Source organism: Cimex lectularius, unplaced genomic scaffold (genome assembly GCF_000648675.2).
Source record: "Cimex lectularius strain Harlan isolate CLEC.00 unplaced genomic scaffold, Clec_2.1 scaffold28, whole genome shotgun sequence".
In the NCBI taxonomy this organism is placed as follows: domain Eukaryota; kingdom Metazoa; phylum Arthropoda; class Insecta; order Hemiptera; family Cimicidae; genus Cimex; species Cimex lectularius.
Window position 1 is genome coordinate 44,106 of NW_019392712.1, and position 21,395 is coordinate 65,500.

A 21,395-nucleotide genomic window follows, 5' to 3' on the forward strand; every position below is an offset into this window, starting at 1 on the left:
AGATGTATGTCCGAATCGCCGTGTGATTATTATTATTTGCATGTTCCGACTATTTTTCGAACCAATGTACTTTTGGGATTTTAGGCTGTTTGCTTGCATAGAATTTGCCTTTTGTCGTCCTGCTTCTGTCGAATTCCTTTTGCCATTGAATATAGGCTCTTAGCTTTATTTCCTTCTTTATGTCTTGAGGGGTGATTATATTTTTGCGTAGCGTTCGTAATTTGATCGCTTCCTTGGTTTCACTGCTGCCTTTTCATTGTTGGGCATTGCACTGTGTCCTTTCAACCAAATTATTTTGGCATTGATTTTTTTTCTTTTTCCGTCTGATTTAGTAGACCAACTATCACGGCTTGTATGTGGTCTTGTAATATTTTGGGTGTGTAATTTTTGCAAAGAGCTAAGTGATTCGGACATTATTATTAAGTTTGTCCATCCAAGTATGTCCGTACCTTAGAGCCTGGTATATTGCGTATATTTCTGTCGTGTTTATTGAGCAGACTTGTTCGAGTTGGATCCTTATCGTATGATAGATTTGTGGGTCGTACACGGCACAACCTGTTTCCTGGCTTGATTTTGACCCATTGGTGTAAAGGTGGTATGCATTGGAAATGTTGCATTTATTCGGTCTAAGAAGATATTTTTATTTATGGTTGGTGGTAACGATGTATCNGGTTTTTAGTTGAGATAAAAAAGTCAATGGCACGAGCGGGATTCGAACCCACGATCTTCGGCTAGATACGCCGCTGCTCTACCACTTGAGCTATCGTGGCCTCGATCCACTCGGACACCAACCTCCCATCTCAACCACACCTTTTGAATTTTCCCTCCTTTTTTCAAATGTGTAATCAATTTGATCTCGGCGATAAATGAAATGGCCACGGAGAGCTTTAGTGAAGTATACTTCATTTTAAACTTATTAAATTCACTACTTTCGTGGTCCGCTTGACCAATTAATATCTTACAATTAATTAAGGTTTTCAGTTGAGATAAAAAGGTGTGGTTGAGATGGAAGGTTGGTGTCCGAGTGGATCGAGGTCACGATAGCTCAAGTGGTAGAGCAGCGGCGTATCTAACCGAAGATCGTGGGTTCGAATCCCGCTCGTGCCATTGACTTTTTATCTCAACTGAAAACCTTAATTAATTATATGAATATTCTTGCCAGATTATCCAGCTAGTACTAGGGGTCTACGTCCTCGTCCAATGCTTCGTAAACAGCCAGGCAAGGCCCACGGAGCGAGTTCTCGCTGTTCAACATTCGCAACAGTTAGTTGAGAGTAAGTCGGTTAGAGTAGGAATCAGTGAGTCAAGAGAGTTGATAATTCTGCGTTCAGTCTCCTGAGTTTAAAGAATTTAGCCAAATATGATCAGCACCTATCCATAATCCTATAGATTCGTTAGTTTGTACGTTCCATTCCCCATGTACGTGAATGTTATCCATTTGTGTCTGTTTTTGTATGTGCGTTTTGTTTATTTTGTTTTGCCACATTGGATGGTTTTTATTTCGTTTTTTCATTTGTCTTTTACCATGACTGTTTTTAGGAAAAATTATGTTCATCTGTCATGTAGTCATTTTGTGTCGATGGGGTGGCTTGTATATTGCAATGAAGCCGTCGCTGATATACATGGTGTCCATTTTAGATGGCCCAGCTGAATTTCTCTTGAACCAATGACGCTATCAAAACAAAAAATACATGTTTAATATTTTTTAGTCTAGTTTCAAATTGTTTCCTTTTTAGGAAAATGCAGAATTCTAAATAATATCTATTCTAAAGAATGGAAAAATTCTCTACGTGATAAAAGAAACGAAAATCTTCCAGAAAATCCTTTAGAGCTCGGCACAGTAGACGAAAGTTTATGTGCTAAAGAGAGAAGAGATTGTTACGACTAATGGAAAAATACTGTTACCAGTTTTGGCTTTCTGCATATTCGAATTGTAGGCTGTAGTCGGTCTTTATGATTGTGAGGTACAGGTTGTTTATATAGTTCGATCTGTCACTGTCTAGTTTTTGTTGCTGTAGTCGTCTACTCTTGTGAGTCATCAACTTAGGAGTATGGCTGATGTTGAGTTACCCATTCCTAGCCTGTCTTTCGTTGTGTATATGTGTCCGGTGAAATTAAAGACATCCTGTATATAAATTTTTTATCATTTCTAAGCTTGTTGTTCAGGAAATTGCTTTTTAGCACAATAGAGGAAGAAAGTTTTTCATTTTTTCTAATCTATGTTTTGTTTAAGCATATAGTAATAGAATTAGAATAAATAATTATACACTAAATACTTAACATGCGGTTATAATTTATTATGGTGTTATTAACTTTTTCCCTTCTCGTTTTATTGCGTGTAGCGCAAAGGTAAAAGTTTCATTTCCAAGTTCAATGAACAGGGAATGTATGCGTGGAGGAGGAAGAATACTGAAGATGCCACTTATCATAGCGGCATCGGTTAATTTACCTACATTAGACTTATTCCAATAAATATGAGCACGGACCGTTTGGGAATTTCTTATTTTAAGTTTTGGTAAAGGCGAAAAATTTTGTCGAGGGCAAGAAACTCGTACCGAAGAGGCGCCGGTGGCCGGCTTATTAATTCAATCGATTGTAGACCTGGTTCCATTTATTTATGTAAGCCTCTTACACATCTAATCACCACCGTGGCCCGATGATGTTTAGAGGTCGTTGTACCCCACCTTCGAAAATTCCATTAGAATGTACAGTTACGTCATTTTTTTTAACACTGACCCGGTTGACAAATTTGGTAGAAAGCAAATAATGTTAAAACTCTTTATACTCTGTCCCTTAGCGAGTCGGTTTATGCTCTTAAATTCAAATTTTTACATCAGCGAATATCAATCGAGTAACCATTTTGACGACCTGAATGTTAAACGAAATTATACATTTTCGAAAACCGTTAAGTAAATTTAAAAATACATACTATTGATGTTTCAAGGAAATTCTGACACTTTTGAACTAACATTAGCTGCAATTCCATTCCTTATATCAACATGGTTCAAAATCGTGTTAGTTAACAAACTGAGAAAAAGGTAGTCACATCAAATTTGTCTGAGGGCCTTTGATTGAAAACGTTGGATGAACTGCTACCGGAGGACTTATGTTAAGAGAAACCAGCCAACGCTGGTACTCACTATGAGGTATTAAGTGATAATAGGTGGTATGAGGATAGGAAAGTGTAGAAAAGTCCTGAGCAGTTTGGTTAGAATGGATCGAAAGCTTGATGTGGAAGTTTTAGGAACGGGATCATATCACCTCAGACCGATGAATGTTGAGGACGTTGTGGATAGTTGAAAACATTGGAAGTTCTGAAACTGGAAATCACGTGTTAAGATAAAACAGCCAACACTGGAACTCAATATGAGAAGTTAACGGGCCAGGTGGTCTCGATACCATCGGTTTTTGAGGCGACGAGATGGGTTTACAGGATGATGAGTGACTTCCACTTCAAGCTTTCGATCCATCCTAACCATACTGTCCAACACTGATCTACACTTCCCCGCTTGTAAGGCCGTCTCATCTCCTAAAACGATCATGGCCTCGTATCGAGTTCTATTCAGGCTGGTTTCTTTTAACCTGTGCTCTCGGGGTGTAGTGCTGTGTATATTGTCAATGTTGTTGTACCCAAATTTCCATCAAAAGAAACAGTTCGTGCAATTTCACTTTAGAAGGCCATGAGTCAGATTAACAAAAGCTATTAACTTATGATTTTTCCTTCTCGAAGGTGGGATAATAGGTTATCTCAAAAAAAACAACAACCAGTTTTTCCTTCAATCCACAACGTTTCGGATTTATTTTAATCCTTCCTCAGGTGAGTTAACGCAGTGGTTAAAACAGTGGTCGTCAGTCATTAATATTTTGTAACAATTTATTTNATGAGTAATCCTGTAAACGTAAACAGAATATTTTATATAGATTTTTTTTAATGAAAACTTAAAATCCTGCATTATTTTCCGGACAACCCGATAAAATAAACTGTTACAAAATATTAATGACTGACGACCACTGTTTTAACCACTGCGTTAACTCACCTGAGGAAGGATTACAATAAATCCGAAACGTTGTGAATAGAAAGAAAAACTGGTTGTTGTTTTTTTGAGAAAAGCTATTAATTTAAAATGGTGTTATTAGCCTTTTTTAACGAGTTTAACGAGGGTTCGCATTTGTAAGTATGTCGGATTCGAATGCAGGACTGCTGGATTTGAACCCGGGACCTTTCCCTTACAGTGATGAGCGCCGTGTCAACACCTAAACCGCTGCGGCCACCGACGCTCTTAAGGTATTAGCTATTCCCTTTTAGACAGTCAAAACCGAGTTTCGAAATTTACTTAATTTATTATGGTTATTCGAAATTTATTTAATTTAAATGTATATATAACGGAGGAACCATATTTTATGTTCTTAATTCTTCCTACCCGATCACCTTTATGAAAGCATGCTGCACATAGAGGTTTGCGATATTTTTAATGCCCCGTGCCTAAATGGTAATAAAACCTTAAAATTCATGTTTATTTTAGTTGCGTGCAATAAATTCCGTTTAAATGTATAATTTTGTTTTATTGGTAAAGTTCTATGTCCATGTTGTGTTGTTGCACATTGAATAATCATGTCGTTTTTATTCTCAAAGTTCAAGGGCCTATATTTGCCTATTATAGATGTCGAAACTTCCACCTACGCCCACGTTTTTGTTTTTCTGCGGGACCAAGACAATTATGTATGAGTCCTTGACTGAGGATTTTTATATTGTGCACAGATCATTTCCTCTCTTTTAACGCTCATTCCCTCGTGGACTTATTTGTTAAAAATAACAAAAATTGCTCTCTTGGTCTAAAAAAATTCTTGTCCACAACCAGTGTTCAATAAAACACAGTTTGAAAATTATTAGATACAAATTTCCCATAGTTTTATTCTCTCGTGGATTGTCGGATTGCTTTACGAACACAGTCAATTCAAAATGGACTTAATGAAGGAAAAATAGTTTAAAAAGCAACTCAATTTCCACGTCCATTCAGTCGCAAATTGTTTCCAGTTGGGATGGAAAATAATACAAGATAATCTAAGATCGTTTCTTTTCAATTTTTTCTAGACACAAGTAGAAATTGAAATTGCATTGGGATTTTAAAGAGAAACTCCGTGAGACTGGGTTGATTAGGTAGCCAGAGGTTGGAGGTCCCGTTAGGAGGAAAGACATCTCCATAAGTCTTCTCCAAGGTAACTTTCTACAGTGTACTTTGTTGTACCAATTACTAGACCCCGAAATTTCAACTTCAATCGCTCAAAAGTGATCATTTCTTCTCTGGAATTTCCGCTTGGAAAAAAAATTTCTACCCCTTCACTTTTTGGATCTCACTTTATAAGCATAAATCCTTATCAAATAAAAATACGTATATCCAAATTTGCTATTAGGTAGTAAGAAAGAATCTCCTGACCTACGGAAGAATAAAATAATTAATAATTGAATTCCCGATAATGAACAAGCAGACTATTAGAAAAGGATCTACAGAAGATTAAACATTTCTTCCTCAGTATAGGCCATCTGGAATCTGAGAGAGCACCAAGTTATCCTATGGGCTCATTAATCTGCTGGACTGAAAGTCAACAAAAACAACCTACCCAAAAATGCAAAACAGGTGCAATGACAACCATACTACCTACCATGACCTACCACCACTGGAAAATTATTACATACAATCAGAAGCTAAGCAAAGCTCGTACAGACTCCAAAAAGAAATAAATTGGATAGGGACTAAATATTTTTGGTTATTCCAAAAACATCCTTGGGTCATCCTATAAAGTTTTAACAGTCTACAAAGGAAAGATCAAATACAATTATATGCCAGACACAAAACCAGTACAAGCACAAAATGTGAGCAATCAAACTCATTACGGAAGCACACCTCGGTCATTCAAGGTGAAATACGGTAATGCTTGTGCCATGGAAAAACAATCTTATCAACGGACAAAAAAAATCGCCTAAGACGAGACACCAAGCAGCCCTAAAAGCATTCGCACATAAAAAGGTCACATCCAATACAATCACTAAAATGCATCCAAAACCTCTAAAACGTGGTAAAACATAACAACCTGCCAATACTTTGGGTGCTTGGGTACAAAGGAATTTCGGGTAATGAACAAGCAGACAAAATGGACAGAAAATTATTAGCCCAAGACCTATAATTGGTAAGACAAGATGAAATATCCGTCTCTGAGTAGGTCATCATAAGCTTCAAAAGGAGAAATGATCTGTAGACCATAGACCAGCCATAGGAGCCAGACATAGTTAACTCATTAAAAGAACTCTCACCGAAATTGGCAAAGACATTCAGATAAACAGGGTAAAAATCGGGGGAGTGATACCGGTCATTGGCATCTGGGGAAGGATCAACAGATCATGGGCGTATTTTATGATGACCGCATAGTAATAAGACCTAAGATATCGTTTGGCTCATTAATCTGTTACACTAAAGGTTAACCAAGCTAATCAAAAATTGCGCAGCGTGCAAAGATTGACAAATCTATGAATAACAGAGGCAATGACAACCCCTTTGGCTGCCTCAGAAATATTATTAAATTTCCATTGAAAAGAAGAATCTAAACAATGACAACCCCTTTAACTGCCTCAGAAACACTATTAAATCTCCATTGAAAACAAGAAGCTAAGAAAAGCTCCAACAAACTCCAAAAAGGAATAAATTGGATAAGGTCTAAACGGTTTTGGACATAAAGCAATAATGAGTAAAATCAGATAATCATTCCTGGAAATCGGGACTGACTGTGTGACCTCAGAAACATCCTTTATACATCCTATAAAGTTTTAAGAAAAATTCAAATGCAATTATATTGTATGCAGATATCCCTAAAACTAGTGAAGGAACAGGATATGCTATGTAAATCCCAAATATTTGCAATCAAATTTATTAGAAACATCGTCATCATCATTGTCTTGTGCCATAGAAAGTATCAAAAAAGTTACACAGCCAAGTGGCCTACAAGGCATTTGCACGTAAGAATTTCGCATCCAAAATAGTCGGGAATGCACCTGGGAAAAGTTAACGGTATCTTGGGTGCCAGGGTCCAAAGGAATTTTGAGTAATGAACAAGCAGACAAACAATCAGAGGAGGATCTGCATTCCTTCATCGCAGAATGGATACACGCAAAGGAAAAGGAGAAATGGTCGAACTGTAGAGTGCCAGACGTAACAACGTGGTTAAAGAAACACATTAGTACGATTAGACGAGGTAAAACTCAAAGGAGTAATAGGGCTCTGTATCGGTCACTGGCATCTGAGAAAATGCCTACACAAAATGAATATATTCAACGATGACCCTATTTGAAGACTATGCAATGAGAAGAAAGAAGCTGCTATTATCTTCGAATACAAAGCAACCGCTAAATGGAGACAACCTAAGGTATCAAGATGTATAGTACATTTATAGAGGATCTGTCCTAATAAGTAAAATGAATCCATTTTATAATATAAAAGTACAAAAAGAAATCTTTCAATAGTCAATTCTGTCGTGTCTTGAAGTTATCGTGCAACAGGTCATAACTCATAAGGAATATTCAAAGGATAATCAAATTTCTGACCAATCATTTCGAAGAATATTTGCTGAATGCTTTTTAGCCTACGTTCATTAGATAGAGGTCAACCTATTGAACTATATTATAAAATCGAGCAGTTTACTTAACTAAATAATATAGGGGACCGTGGTGGCCGAGTGGTTTGGTCATCCGACCCCTGCGGTCCTGGTTTCGAATCCCGTCATAGCCCATGGAATTTTAGTTGAGAATGGCAAGAAAAAAGTATTGTAAAGTGTTTCTGATTCCTCGTCGGTGACACCGAACGTTAAGACTTGACTTCCTTTTTCTTATCGCTCAATGGTGAATAACCTAGGGTACAAAGAAGACGTAGGAAAAAGAATTGCAGCAATGACAGCCACTCTTAAAAGAAGGATCCAGTCAATAGACTAAGGAACTAGGAAAAATACAATAAGCCAAAAAGCTGCAATACTTGGAAAATATCGAACTCATATTATCATCATCATCAATATAATATGAATATTTGGATACAGTATTTAAAAAAAAAATAAACGAAACCGTTAAATAAATAAAATTTGGTAAGTACTTGGGTAAACTGGACTACCTTTTCTACACTCTTTTTGGCATATTATCTTTAATCTTAAAAGTGTTTTAGAGATTCAATTAAGTACTACACCTAACTTGTTGATGATGATGATGATGATGATGAAACTAGGAAGTGGGGTTTGTGCTCCCCAGGCAATGCAGCCTTCTGGTGTATTGTACCTTCCCAGTTCCCTATTCAGTCTAATCAACTAAATCTTCTCAGAAGTATTAGGTCACTGACTGTTGCTGCTACAATTTAATTCCCTTTTTGAGCGGTTGCTTAGCATTCGAAGATGATGTGGGTGGTTGTTTCTTCCTCCAAATTACACAATCTGAAAATTTCATCATTGTATATGCCCATGTTGTGTAGGTGTTTTCTCAGATGCCAGTGACCAGTTAAGAGTCCCATCACTCCTCTGAGTCTGGCCATCTCCAACTGCAGCAGCGAGTTTGCCAGTCTTGGTGAGGTTTGTTTTAGCATAGGTTTACTGTGTCTAGCGCCGCTAGAGTTTATAAACTTCTCCTTTTGTTTGATTTGTATCCATTTGGTGATGGAGGATTCTGTATTTGTTTTTGTTACCCCAGGAATAGATTCGGGGCCTATGTATGGTCTTGCAGATCCTCTGGCCAGTTGTCTGCTTTTCGTAACCCAAAATTCCTTTGTGCCCTGGCACTCAAGTTATCATTAGGTTGTTGTATCTCCCCAGGTGTTGGAGATCTTGGATGTATTCACTGACAGATTTTGATCTGATTGTTTTATACGCTAATGCTTCAATAGTTGCTTGGCTATCAGATCTTATGAGGATTTTTTGCCAGTGTAACCTTTTAAGATTTTCTAGGGCAGAAGTATTGAATGGGGTTAGTCTTGAATTGCCTATTAAAAATAAGGTGATAAAGGTGTATAGTCAGATGATGGTACTTGATAATTTATACTGTTTGTATAAACGATTTTTTAAGGCGCAATGTATTGCAATTAGTGCAGTTGTATTATTGGCATTAAGCATAATGAGCCGAACTCCATAAAGGTTCAATGGTTGTTTAATGAAAGAAATCATTTATATCATATAATTTCAAATTCATACACAAATTTCATCTAATCATTCGCTATTTCCATCTGGTGACTCACTATTTTGTTTTCTAATCTAAAATCTTCTCTCGTCCTATTTTCACATCGTCGCAGTTTTCCCAATGCCGTCCTTGCAAATAATGCTCTATAGGGGAAAGAAAACGGATGCGGTTACAACAAAAACGTCCATTTTCATTGCTATAAAAGCATGATTGCCTCTAAGAACTGCTGAAGGTTTGCCCACAAGTTGACTGTTGGCCCATCTCAACCCGCTCACAAACTTCACACATATTGTTAGGATAGTGATAAACCCAGAAATTAAGCCCCTCAAGTTGTATTACGATGCAGCACCTCTTCAACGTCAACTGACCGTTTTGACCTTCTACCAATAGTGTTTCAGAAGAATTTTGTTTTTGAGTCTTCACACTGCAGTCTCTTGTGGCCAAAAGAACAGAAAACTTTAGAGTTGATTTTAAAATGAAGCTTTATTTAATTTAAGCAATGAATTATACAAAAAAAAATAGTGATATTTGAGTAAGGATTTATTGAAAGGTTTCTTGCACAACTACCCATAGTCTATTAATCGAGTATAATTTTTTTAACAATTCCATTCGTAAAAATTACTAATAATAAACTCGTATAAAGTATAAAGTTATATATAAAAAAGTAACGTTATAAAAGGTTTCTTTCAATCGTTGTAGATGTCAGAGTGGTTCTGGGTCAAGGGGAAAGAGGTCGGCGAACGAAGGCATTGGCAGTTTATATCTTTATATGGAAAGAGAAAGAGACAAAAGTCAGACTTGTTCTCAGCCTTGTAGCCCCGGATGAACCAAGTGCAGTATAATATATTCAGGTGAAAAAGAAGTAAACATAAAGAAAAAAAGAAGCTCCCTGACTAGAAAGTAAACGAGCTTGATGATAGAACGGGGAGAATAAAACCATAAAACGTTTACCTTACTTTCTTTTGTCGAAAATGGGAGAAATCAAGTTTATTGAATTTTTTAATTGAGCAATCGCGAAGCGCAAATAGCGTAGATAACAAGACAAAAGAAAAGGGAAAAAATAGTAGATTAGTGGAAAAGTTGTCCAGTGATAGTACCCCTAAATCAGAAATCGTCACTTAATCATTCGCACCCTCTGAGAGCCAGTCTTTTCGAATTGGGAGTAACAAATCCTCAAACACCTTCCAAAGAAATCCGTAATATTCATAACTTATATATTTAATTCAGTCCTACGCACAACCTATTTTCCTAGTCCCTGGAAACATTCTGTCATCCGTATGATTCCTAAACCCAAAAAACACACACATTGTCCTTCTTCCTACAGACCCATTAGCCTACTACCGATTTTAGGAAAAATCCTAGAACGGCTTATTTTAAAACGTATCCTCCCAATCCTTAATTCTAAAAACGTTATCCCCGACCATCAATTTGGATTTCGTGACGGTCACTCAGCAGTTCAGCAGTGCCACCGGGTTGTAGATGTTATTTCTGCCTCTCTTGAGTTGGGACAGTATTGTTCGGGGGCCTTTCTTGATGTGGCCCAGGCCTTCGATCGAGTTTGGCACCCGGGCCTTCTGTTTTTGCTCAAGAACATCCTTCCCTCAACCTATTACCTTATCCTTCGAAGCTACCTCACTGATCGGTACTTCCGAGTCATTGAAGGATCGGCGTCTTCCCCAAACCACCTTCTCCTTGCTGGTGTTCCGCAGGGCAGTGTTCTGGCGCCAGTACTGTACCAAGTGTACACGGCAGACTTCCCATCCCATCCTCAAACTACCACTCTAACCTTTGCAGACGATACAGCGATCCTCTCAAGCAATTCTGATCCAGTCATTTCCAATCGAAACCTTCAAGAACACCTCACACTACTGGAATCATGGTGTAAAAAAAAAAACTCAAATTCAACCCAGAAAAATCCACCCACATAACTTTCACCCTCCGCAAAAAGATCCCTCCTCCAGTCTACTTCAATCAAATACCCCTCCCAATTGCGGACAAGGTGCGTTACCTAGGACTATACATTGACAAACGTCTGACGTGGAATCCCCACACACGACTGAAACGACAAGAAGTTATGAAACGTTACAGAGCACTTTCACGACTTCTTGACAGACGTTCTAACCTACCTCTCTTAAACAAAAGACTACTTTATATCACCCTTGTGAAGCCAATATGGACTTATGGACTGGAAGTGTGGGGTTCAGCCAAACATTCCAATATCCTACGCATCCAAAGAGCCCAATCCATCATCCTCAGAAAAATCCTTAATGCTCCCTTTTATGTGTCCAACGACACTACCCATAAAGACCTAGATATTCCTTTTGTCCAAGATGTAACCCACTCCCGTTACCAAAAATTTTTCACAAACCTCCCAACCACTATAAATCCTCAAATTCAAATCCTCTCATCCCGACGAATTCCTTCCAACCCTCTTCGCCGACTAAAAAGACGATGGCCACGGGGTCTTCTATCCAGTGACAATTGAATAAAGAATAGTTAGGAGTACTACCGGTGGGTAGTTTCTCCACTCTTGTTTTTCTTAATATTTATTCATACATTATTACTAGATACCAAAATGCAGGTAGTTGTAATATACAATAAAAAGAAAAAAAAAAAGGGAGTAAAGTTGTACGCGGGGGTTAGAATAGGATTGGAGATTAGTGTGGAATTTTTTGTTGTTGGGTTTTGCAAAAAGGAAACATTTGGGTCGTTATGGATGGTCGGAATCAGAACGGGGCATTGATGACAGATCTAAGGATTCGTGATTGTAGGATTTGGATTCTGCGGAGATTGGAAGGCTTCTACATAGTTCTGTACCATATGTCCGTATTGAGTTGTGTGATGAATGATGGAGTGAGTGCGGTGTTCAATCCTTTTTTTAAAAAGATAGTTCCTATTCACAGTAAGTTTATGATAAATTTAACTTTTGATCGCGTATCATAATCGAAGTCGTCGTCCCATTCTGCTGGAGACAATAATGAGGCAAGCCTAATGTGTACAATATATTGATAAATCCCAAATATTGATAAATATCCCAAATGTCCTGGAATATGGAATTCGTATAGGTACAACAATTAAAATATTAATGTATGCTGACGATAGTTATCCTATCGGATAGTGCAACTGGCTTAAAAAGAAATATCAAACTATTTGAACATTACTGTAGACAGTGGGACATCATAGTTAATTTTGAGAAGTCAAAAATTATAGTGTTTAGGAGAGGGGTTTAGGTTGAGTTCTCTGGATCGCTTTTTTTTCGGGGGCAATCACATCGAGATTGTAAATGAATACAAATATTTAGGAGTCATATTTACCCCGAGACTCTCTTGGACAAAGCACTTCCCTTGGAAAGCGTCAGTGGCTAAATTAGGTCTAGCACATGGTCAGCGTTCTTACTTAATGAAACTATCACTATTAAAGTCAAGTTTAATATTTTTAAGGCGATTAAATTCTGTGTTATGGCACACATGATATACCAGAGGGAGATACCAGAGGTTCGAAACAATAGAAAAAGTGCAACGTTTTTTTTGTAAGATTCACATTGCCATCTCGTACACCAAACTATATATTACATTTAAAGACCAACATGGATTTAATTTTGGTGTATACACTTAAGCTTCGCTACTCCTATATTGTGAAAGTTCTGAAGTCTCCCGATACTAGTACTCAAAAATAACATCTTTGGCGGTAAAAAAGAGGAATATTTAATGGTTCGCACACTGGAAATATTTGTTTGAAAAGTACAACTTGCCCTTCCTCCTCCTTGGACAACCTCCGTGACTGGCATAATTATTTTTCAGTTCTTATCAATCAAATAAAAACAACACGAAGAATACCGGTCATGTGTCCAAGCATCTACGCATCTTTCACTTTACAAGGAGGTACAATTTTCTCCTGCATTGTTCCACCTACATGAAGATAATTTTGACGGTCTTTGTCTCAATGAGTTGCGATGGCTATTTAAGCTAAGAAGTGAGGTTTTGCACTTAAACTGGGCCGTTTGGATCAGAGGGGAATTGGGAATCTGTTCTTTGTGTAATTCGCGCTCTATTGAAACTGTATCCCACTTCTTGGCGGAGTGCTCATCCTTGGGTGAGATTCGGTTATTGCATCTCGGATGTTTCGCTCTCCCCAGAGTTGACCTGTTACGGTTTTTGAATGGCTCAAATTCGCGGCCCTTAATTCGTTACGCTAGGCATGCATGGAACTGCAGATATGAGTTAATTAAGGAATTTAATTTTTGATTTGTATTGTATAACCTGTTTTTCTATTCTCTCTTTCGCATTTTAACAGTTGTTATTTTTCCTTTTTTTTTTCAATTTATTTCCCAGGCTAAACTTTTATGTTACTTTATTGTGTATTTTTTCGTTTCTGATGGTTTAACCAACGACCTCTGGCAGACGGATCCAAGATCCATGTCCTTAAATGCTTTGAAATCACAATTGTCATGTTTCTTTTTTTGAGTTCAATAAACATTATTATTATTATTATTATTTACTTTTATTTTTTTTATTTTTTTGCCTGGGGCTTCCGACATCTAGGTCATTTCAGCCTCCAACTAAGTCTATATTCTATTAACCCTTTCACACACTACATTCATACAAATAAATACATCCACACTGTACACTCATTCCGTTTGGTGGGTGGAGTACTTGATATTCCTCCACCGACCTATACTTAAACTAAACTAGATTGGGGTCGATGGAGTACTTTTATAAATATTCCACCATCGACCCCGAACACACANTAAAAAAGTGAATGGCACGAGCGGGATTCGAACCCACGATCTTCGGCTAGATACGCCGCTGCTCTACCACTTGAGCTATCGTGACCTCAATCCACTCGGACACCAACTTCCCATCTCAACCACACCTTTTGAATTTTTCCTCCTTTTTGCCATTTTTCATGACGTGTAATCGTCAAATGTCGTGTCGGATTGGATTCTCGGCGACAAATGAAATGGCCACGGAGAGCTTTAGTGAAGTATACTTCATTTTTAATTCATTAAAATCCCGCTCGTGCCATTCATTTTTTTTATCTCAACTAAAAACCTTAATTATTGTAATTATTTAAAATGTTTTTTTGGCATTTACGTTGTAAGAGAGTTGAACAGTCTTAATATTTAATTAGCAAGAACGAATTTTGGGGTTAGAACGAATTTATCAAACATTGGGAATCGAACCAGATTGATTTGTCTGGTCTAACAACTTTTCTTTCCCACGGGATAGATCGATCTTCATTTTTTTTAAACATAAACCATTTAATTATTTTATATTCAATACTCACAAGGTGTCAATGGTTATCAATAATAAAAATAAAACGTTAAGATTTAATGAACAAAGAACTTCGAAAAAAGTGAAAAACAAAGGCGTTTTAAATTTTCGGTGGATTGTAAACGATAATACCCTTCTCAGAAAGTATTTATGTCCCACAAGGCGAACGCCTGTGACCTAATCGTGGGAAGAGCTCATTATACACGGGTGTACATTGTTATAGCGCATCTTAAAGTAAAACTTTTCTGTCCAGGAACGTTGCCGAGTTAAACTGGTGGGACGATTAAAGACTCGACAACCGTTTTGTATAATTAGAAGAACCGTTTGAACGCTAGATTCGATTACTTAACTTCATCAAAATAGGTTTCGCCTAGAAAACTCAAAATTTAATTAGCATTATTGACACAAATTCCAATAGAGGACGAATAGCTAAGCATTTCTTTTATAATAAAATGTAAATAAGGTAAGGCAAGTTCACAAAAGAAGCAGTAATCAAACATCCATTGCACCTGAAACACATTCTATGCTGATAGAGGAACTGAAGGACTGAAGAAAGGGTCTTACACTTATCTATATCAAGTAGTCCATAAGACCTATTTAAGTAGAGGAAGAGTGAGGTACGGTACCACACTACTCACGTTTTCTCTTCTATTAGAGATTATAATAAATAAATATCGCGTAAGGTTTTAAATCCGTCATTCCATTTTGAAATAGAACGGTACTGGTAGCAGGTTCCAACTCGAATGCCAAATGGGAACTGTCTACTCTTCGTTCTGGTAGATCTTTTGACCTGCCCTGAAGCGGTTCCTCTGATGGCATTGACGTGTCCTATGTACGTCTTCGCTAACTCGGCCATCGCTGACGCCAGCTTCGTTCTCGAAGCGATCATTTCCGAGGAACGAGAAAAACAACAAACGATAACAAAATACAAAGAACCAAAAATTTCTTCGCCTTCCGGTGATTTATTACCCTTCAAAGTCAACATTCAGGTCCTGCTTGGCAGCTTTAGTGACGCCAGAAAGCCTTCTAGAAGTAGTTCATGTCGTCTTCTGGGAAGAGATCTCATAATCACATTTTCAGGCATCCTTTGATTCATAGAAGCTGTATCGTGGGATGGCATCTTTATAAGTTCGTCGATGCGTTTTCTACCCAGATCTTGATCTCATAGCAAATAATTTAGAGTCAAAATAGGGGATGGGATGACCTCATCTTCATGGACAGTGGTATTTAGTATTTCTAAAGTGAACTTGCCCATCTTGACATCCCAAATCCTCACAAATACGTCTTTGAGCAGCACATATACGGGGTAAGTTCGAACTCGATGACCCCTGTCAACTGGGTAAGTGTGTACTGTCCAGTTTCCACTCCGCCTCATAGTTCATGCTGCTGGGTAGATCTTCTGGCCCTCTGTCCTGCCCTCTACATTCGCCCAGGAGCCACTCCACTCATGGATATGTAACCTAACTCTACCTATAATCCTAACCCTACCTAAGCTAACCATGCGCATTCCCCGGTAACGCGAAAATGGTCTAAAACAATGCGTGAATCTAGCCCAAAAATGTATCCATCTAACTCATGCCCGGCAAGCGGGCCTTGAGGAAAATCATAATCCCCTCACCAACCTCATTAAAATTAGTAAATATAATAAAAAGACTTTTGAGTACATGTCTGTGAAGCTCTATCCTGTGTGCAATACCACCACTGTGAAAAGGTATAAAAAGGCAGTAACAACACCTTAAGAAAGTAGTGAAACCTTGGAAAGTTCACCAATTCCTAAAATAAATGGCACTTTTTAATGATGTACGCATAATGTAACGTCAAGCCTCAATCAATTTCGTTAGAACATAGTGACAGGGAAGTCCTTAATGATTCACTACTCTGGTGATCCAGAAAACCAAGATTTAGGTACAGTCAAATTTTCTAATTGTATCTGACACCAAAACTAGCTATTTAATATTTAGAGATGCTTAGGCAACAGGCCAAATGAAAATAAAGATTTAGTAAAATGAAAATAAAAATTAGATGTAATTTAAGGGGAATTTGACATACTGCACTATTTGATAGCTATTGTATCCTCTGTTCTGACTTACAGCACTTGTAAGGGCATCCACTTCTTTTTTCCTCTGCATCTACCCAGTAGAGAAGGATTTTGTTTTGTTTTTTACACCTAATATTTTTAGTTTGGTTTGCTATTCCAATACTCTACTACTCAATTAGTGAGATTTGAGTTTAATCTGGCATTATAGTTATACATTTGTTTTCAAATCCTACGTTTAAATTGAAGTACATGAGGAATAAATTGAGAAACATCTTTCAATCCATGGATTTTGCCTCGAAGATACTGCTGTACTTGCCTATCTAAATATTGGGTTTTGGGGGCAGATATTTCTGCCACTCTACCTTCTTGCATCCTCGATCCATTGGTGGACCAACAGATAGTTCTACCTTGACTGAGAGTTTCTGTTCCTTTTCCCCCCTCCTTGTTGGTACTTCATCTGGAAGTTTTGTTTTCATTTAGTAACCTTGAGCATCAAATAATCCCTCATTAGGGTGTTCTTGCCCTTCCATTTAAGTTGTTATCTTCTTTATCGATGTTAAGCAGTTTTCTTTTCTATCCACATTGTTTTTTTTTTGCTTCTTTTTTTTGGAGGGGGATTAGGCCCAACATTATCTCCATACCAGCTTTGGAACAGTCTCACTGTTCAGTACCCACAGTACTCGCTTGAGTATCGCTCCAGTGATACAAATAAATGCAAGCCTCTGTATTTTTGTTTATGGGGATAGTTTAACCATCATGGTCATACCAGAAGAATATCTGGTCTATACCAAGTTTTTACTTTATATCCTTCTACACATCATCAATGTACAAATATATTCTCTAAAAGCCAGTGTTTCGTCTTGTAACTCCTTGACATTTGGCTTCATTTTTCAACTTGTGCTATTGTTTACTTATTTACTATTACTATTAAGTCTTATTTGTTTAATGTTTAATTCACACTTTTAATTTGGGTTTGTCTTTACAGGTGGTGATAGTTGGAAATGGCGCTGTTGGTAAATCTAGCATGATCCAAAGATATTGCAAGGGAACATTTACCAAAGACTACAAAAAGACAATAGGAGTTGATTTCCTTGAACGCCAAATTGAGTAAGTACAATCGGTAATGAAATATAAACCTTTTTTCTTGATTTACTTTTACAATTGAATAATTTTTAGGTGTGAAGGTGAAGAAGTTAGATTAATGCTATGGGATACTGCAGGACAAGAGGAATTTGATGCCATTACAAAGGCATACTACAGAGGAGCACAAGCATGCGTACTAGCATTTTCAACTACAGATAGGGACTCATTTGAAGCTATTCAGTCTTGGAAAAAAAAGGTAAAGTTAATAAATTAATTACACTTTATTGAGTGGGGTTTTTGGTGGCTCTGCGAAAGGCCAGTGTTGTGTGTGGAGCTGTTGGTTCAAGTCTGTAGACTGGTGTAGCGATAGTTGGTAGCAAGTGAATGGCTAGTGCAGCGGTAAGAGTATGAGAAATGATTCTGCGAGTACCTTGTTGTTGTAGTTAGTGCTGACAGCTTGCGCCATTAGTGAGAGTTATTGAGATCTCATCAATGAATCTGTATTAAGCATGTTGAGCTCCTGCTTATATACAGAGCTACTGCAAGCTCTTTGGCTACAGCGTGGAAAGCGAAACCATTGATGAAGCAATGGTGACACCTAAGGTAACCACATAGCTCCCCAATGGTTGACCCTCTTCAAGCAGCAGGCCTATGAAGTGAAGAATGGAGTGTTCTTTGCAGCTCGTTCCTCCAAGTCCCTAAAAATCTTCTCAGAAACATCATCACGACGAGCAGTCGTCATTTAGTGACCAGGGTTTGGCCGGTGTTTTGTGTGGAGCTGTTGGTTGAAGTCTGTAGACAGGTGTTATAGCGATAGTTGGTAGCAAATGAATGGGTCATGCAGCAACGAATCTCATTGAGCATGTTGAGCTCCTGCTTATATACAAAGCTGCTGCAAGCTCATTGGCTGCAATGTGGAAGGCAAAACCATTGTTGAAGCCATGGTGTCACCTAAGGTGGTTACCACATAGCTCCCACATGTTATAGCGAAAGTCGGTGGCAAACGATAGGTCTAGTGCAGCAGGCAGCCTCTTCAGCTGTTGATAGTAGTGCAAGAGATGATCCTGATTGTGATTGTGGAAATCCCGATTTTAATATCTAAAAGAAATAAATTAGTTTAAAACAATTTAGGCTGTCCACAAGTTGGATTAATTGTGTCTTCTGTGCGTCTTAATTTTTCTATTATTATCTGTCATTTTATGAAACATGATTGCAGTAATTTGTTAAAAATTAAACACAAAATTTCATACTTAACATTTAATTATAACAGTTATTCAATAACACGTTTCAGGTGGAAGATGAATGTGGCGAAATCCCCACTGTGCTAGTTCAAAACAAGATAGACTTGATGGACCAAACTGTAGTAGACCCGTAAGTACATCTTGAAAAAATTATATTAATTTCCTTTAAATTTTAATCACCAAAACTGTGCAGGGAAGAAGTAGACCTCCTCTCCAGAGCCCTTGGGTGCAGGCTGATGCACACGTCAGTAAAGGAAGACGTAAATGTTAACGCCGTATTTCGATATTTAGCATCTCGGTGTTTGGCTGAACTAAGGAGAGAAGATGAAGAATATAATTTGAGTCCAAATGGACTACATCCACTTACCATATGTAAGCAAAAAAAAAATCTCTTTAGTATACTAAATTAAGATTTAGGACCATGTAAACAAAGAGACACTAAATTGTCAGGTTTGGTCTATTTTTCATGAAACAAAAACTTTTGATCCAACCCTCCAGGATAATGAAATACTTAGCTATTTCAAATGTCAAGATTCTTAACAATAACAATTAATTAAGGTTTTTAGTTGAGATAAAAAAGTCAATGGCACGAGCGGGATTCGAACCCACGATCTTCGGCTAGATACGCTGCTGCTCTACCACTTGAGCTATCGTGACCTCGATCCACTCGGACATCAACTTCCTATCTCAACCCCACCTTTTGAGTTTTCCCTCCTTTTTTAACTCAAAGAGAGGGGGGGTTGAGATAGGAAGTTGATGTCCGAGTGGATCGAGGTCACGACAGCTCAAGTGGTAGAGCAGCAGCGTATCTAGCCGAAGATCGTGGGTTCGAATCCCGCTCGTGCCATTGACTTTTTTATCTCAACTAAAAACCTTAATTAATTGTAATGTATTAATTGGTCAAGCGGACCACGAAATTAGTGAATTTAATTCTTATCAATGTACATTTTTTTAAAGATGTTTTGATAGTGATTTCAATGGTGTAAACAATTTTTATTTAGAGCAACTATTCTCAAGTTATTCACAAAAAATCTCATCCGAACTTTTTTCAGATAAATGAAATCTTTTCCAACTTCTTCAACCAATCTCCTATTTGGAGAATATTTTGTTTAGCAGAAAAACAGCGTTTGGTACATTTTTTCTTTTTGGTGAATATCAAGAACACTTGCTCCATATTTTAAAAAAAATTTCACAACATTGAAATTAGCAAAAAAAAACCTTTCAAAAAATGTACATTGATGAATATCACGCCTTTAAATAGCTAAGTTCAACTTTTTTTTTATTCAGGTTTTTGGGGATGCAAAAATGGATATTAATTTTGTTACTTGCTAAAAAAATTATTTTAAACTACTTCGCTAAGTCGCTCGGTTGCTGTCAAAATTTTATTTACCAGTTAGCAGCGAACATAATTTGTGATAGAGCCCCAATAAAAATAATACAGGAGGGCTAACATCCGACTACCTGTTGGTTGTCACGGACAAGGAGTCAAACCACTTTGCAATACATTTCTCAAACCATTATCAATTAAAAAGCCATGGGCTCTGCTTGATTCGAACCCTTGACCGTCAGCATGCAAATACGAGTCTGACATCCTAACTGCTTGGCCATTGCAATTACCTCAGAAGTTAAACTTACCCCTTGTATACTGAAGTTAAATATTTAATAGTGAATATTTTCAATATATTTTTTTCCAGGTGCTTTTGGTCCTACTGGTGCACATAACGCTAAATCACACTACGGAAACGGAACTATAGTCTTACGATCAGGAAAAAATAAGTCTCGAAAGAAGAAGAACGTATTTAAAAACACCTGTAAATTATTATAACTAATTTATGTAAAGAAATAATGTGACAATAAGGTATCATTTCAAATGTAAATATAAGTCAATTTTAGGCTATATTACTTTTTAATTAGATTTGTACATTAAAAATGAATAACTTTGTTTACAAAATGATAAGTATCACACTGGTTATTTAATGTAATATAGGAAATGCAATTTGTACAAGAATACTGTATACAACCTATGTAATATCTTCACACTTGTCAAATTTTTCATGTTTAAGTAACTGCATTTATCTATTATAAAAATAAAAAAAAATTGATGAAAAAATCAGAGCTGTTTCATAGAAAGTTGTTACCGCCTTTTAAGATAAGAGAAACAAATGATTCTTGCAAGTGATAAAAGGTTAATTACACATATATTAAAAACATTAAGCAAATGTACCCAATTGTTATTGTTTTACCTTGTAAACCTTTTCCCGTTTATGAAAATATGATTATTTTGGCCCTACTCTAATTTTACTTGTTTAAATGCTTTGACAAAATTAATTTCACAAGAAATTAAATAAGAACTATGCAGAATACATTTTTTACACCTTAATTTGTGATTGATTGATACAGCAAGTATGAAAGATGAAATTTTCATTTCTCCCCTGGGCGGATTTCTCAGTACTTTAACATTTACTTTATGGAATGTTGGATTAAGAATATAAATCAACATTTTTATAAATTGAAATTTATTTATTACAATTATGAAACCATTTCTTTTCTCATTTTATAAC

At 37.1% G+C, this 21,395-nt stretch overlaps 1 protein-coding gene across 1 annotated transcript in view; it reads left to right on the plus strand.

Moving 5' to 3' along the window:
• The window catches only part of LOC106669982 (ras-related protein Rab-23), a 54,703-nt gene extending 33,387 nt beyond the window's left edge, over window positions 1-21,316 (plus strand). Inside the window, exons 3-7 of the mRNA XM_024226385.1 lie at window positions 17,496-17,617; window positions 17,687-17,849; window positions 18,885-18,964; window positions 19,028-19,206; window positions 20,529-21,316. Coding sequence (XP_024082153.1) covers window positions 17,496-17,617; window positions 17,687-17,849; window positions 18,885-18,964; window positions 19,028-19,206; window positions 20,529-20,659 — 675 coding nt within the window. The 3' untranslated portion in view covers window positions 20,660-21,316. The remainder of the gene's footprint in view (window positions 1-17,495; window positions 17,618-17,686; window positions 17,850-18,884; window positions 18,965-19,027; window positions 19,207-20,528) is intronic.
• Window positions 21,317-21,395: the final 79 nt, after the last annotated feature.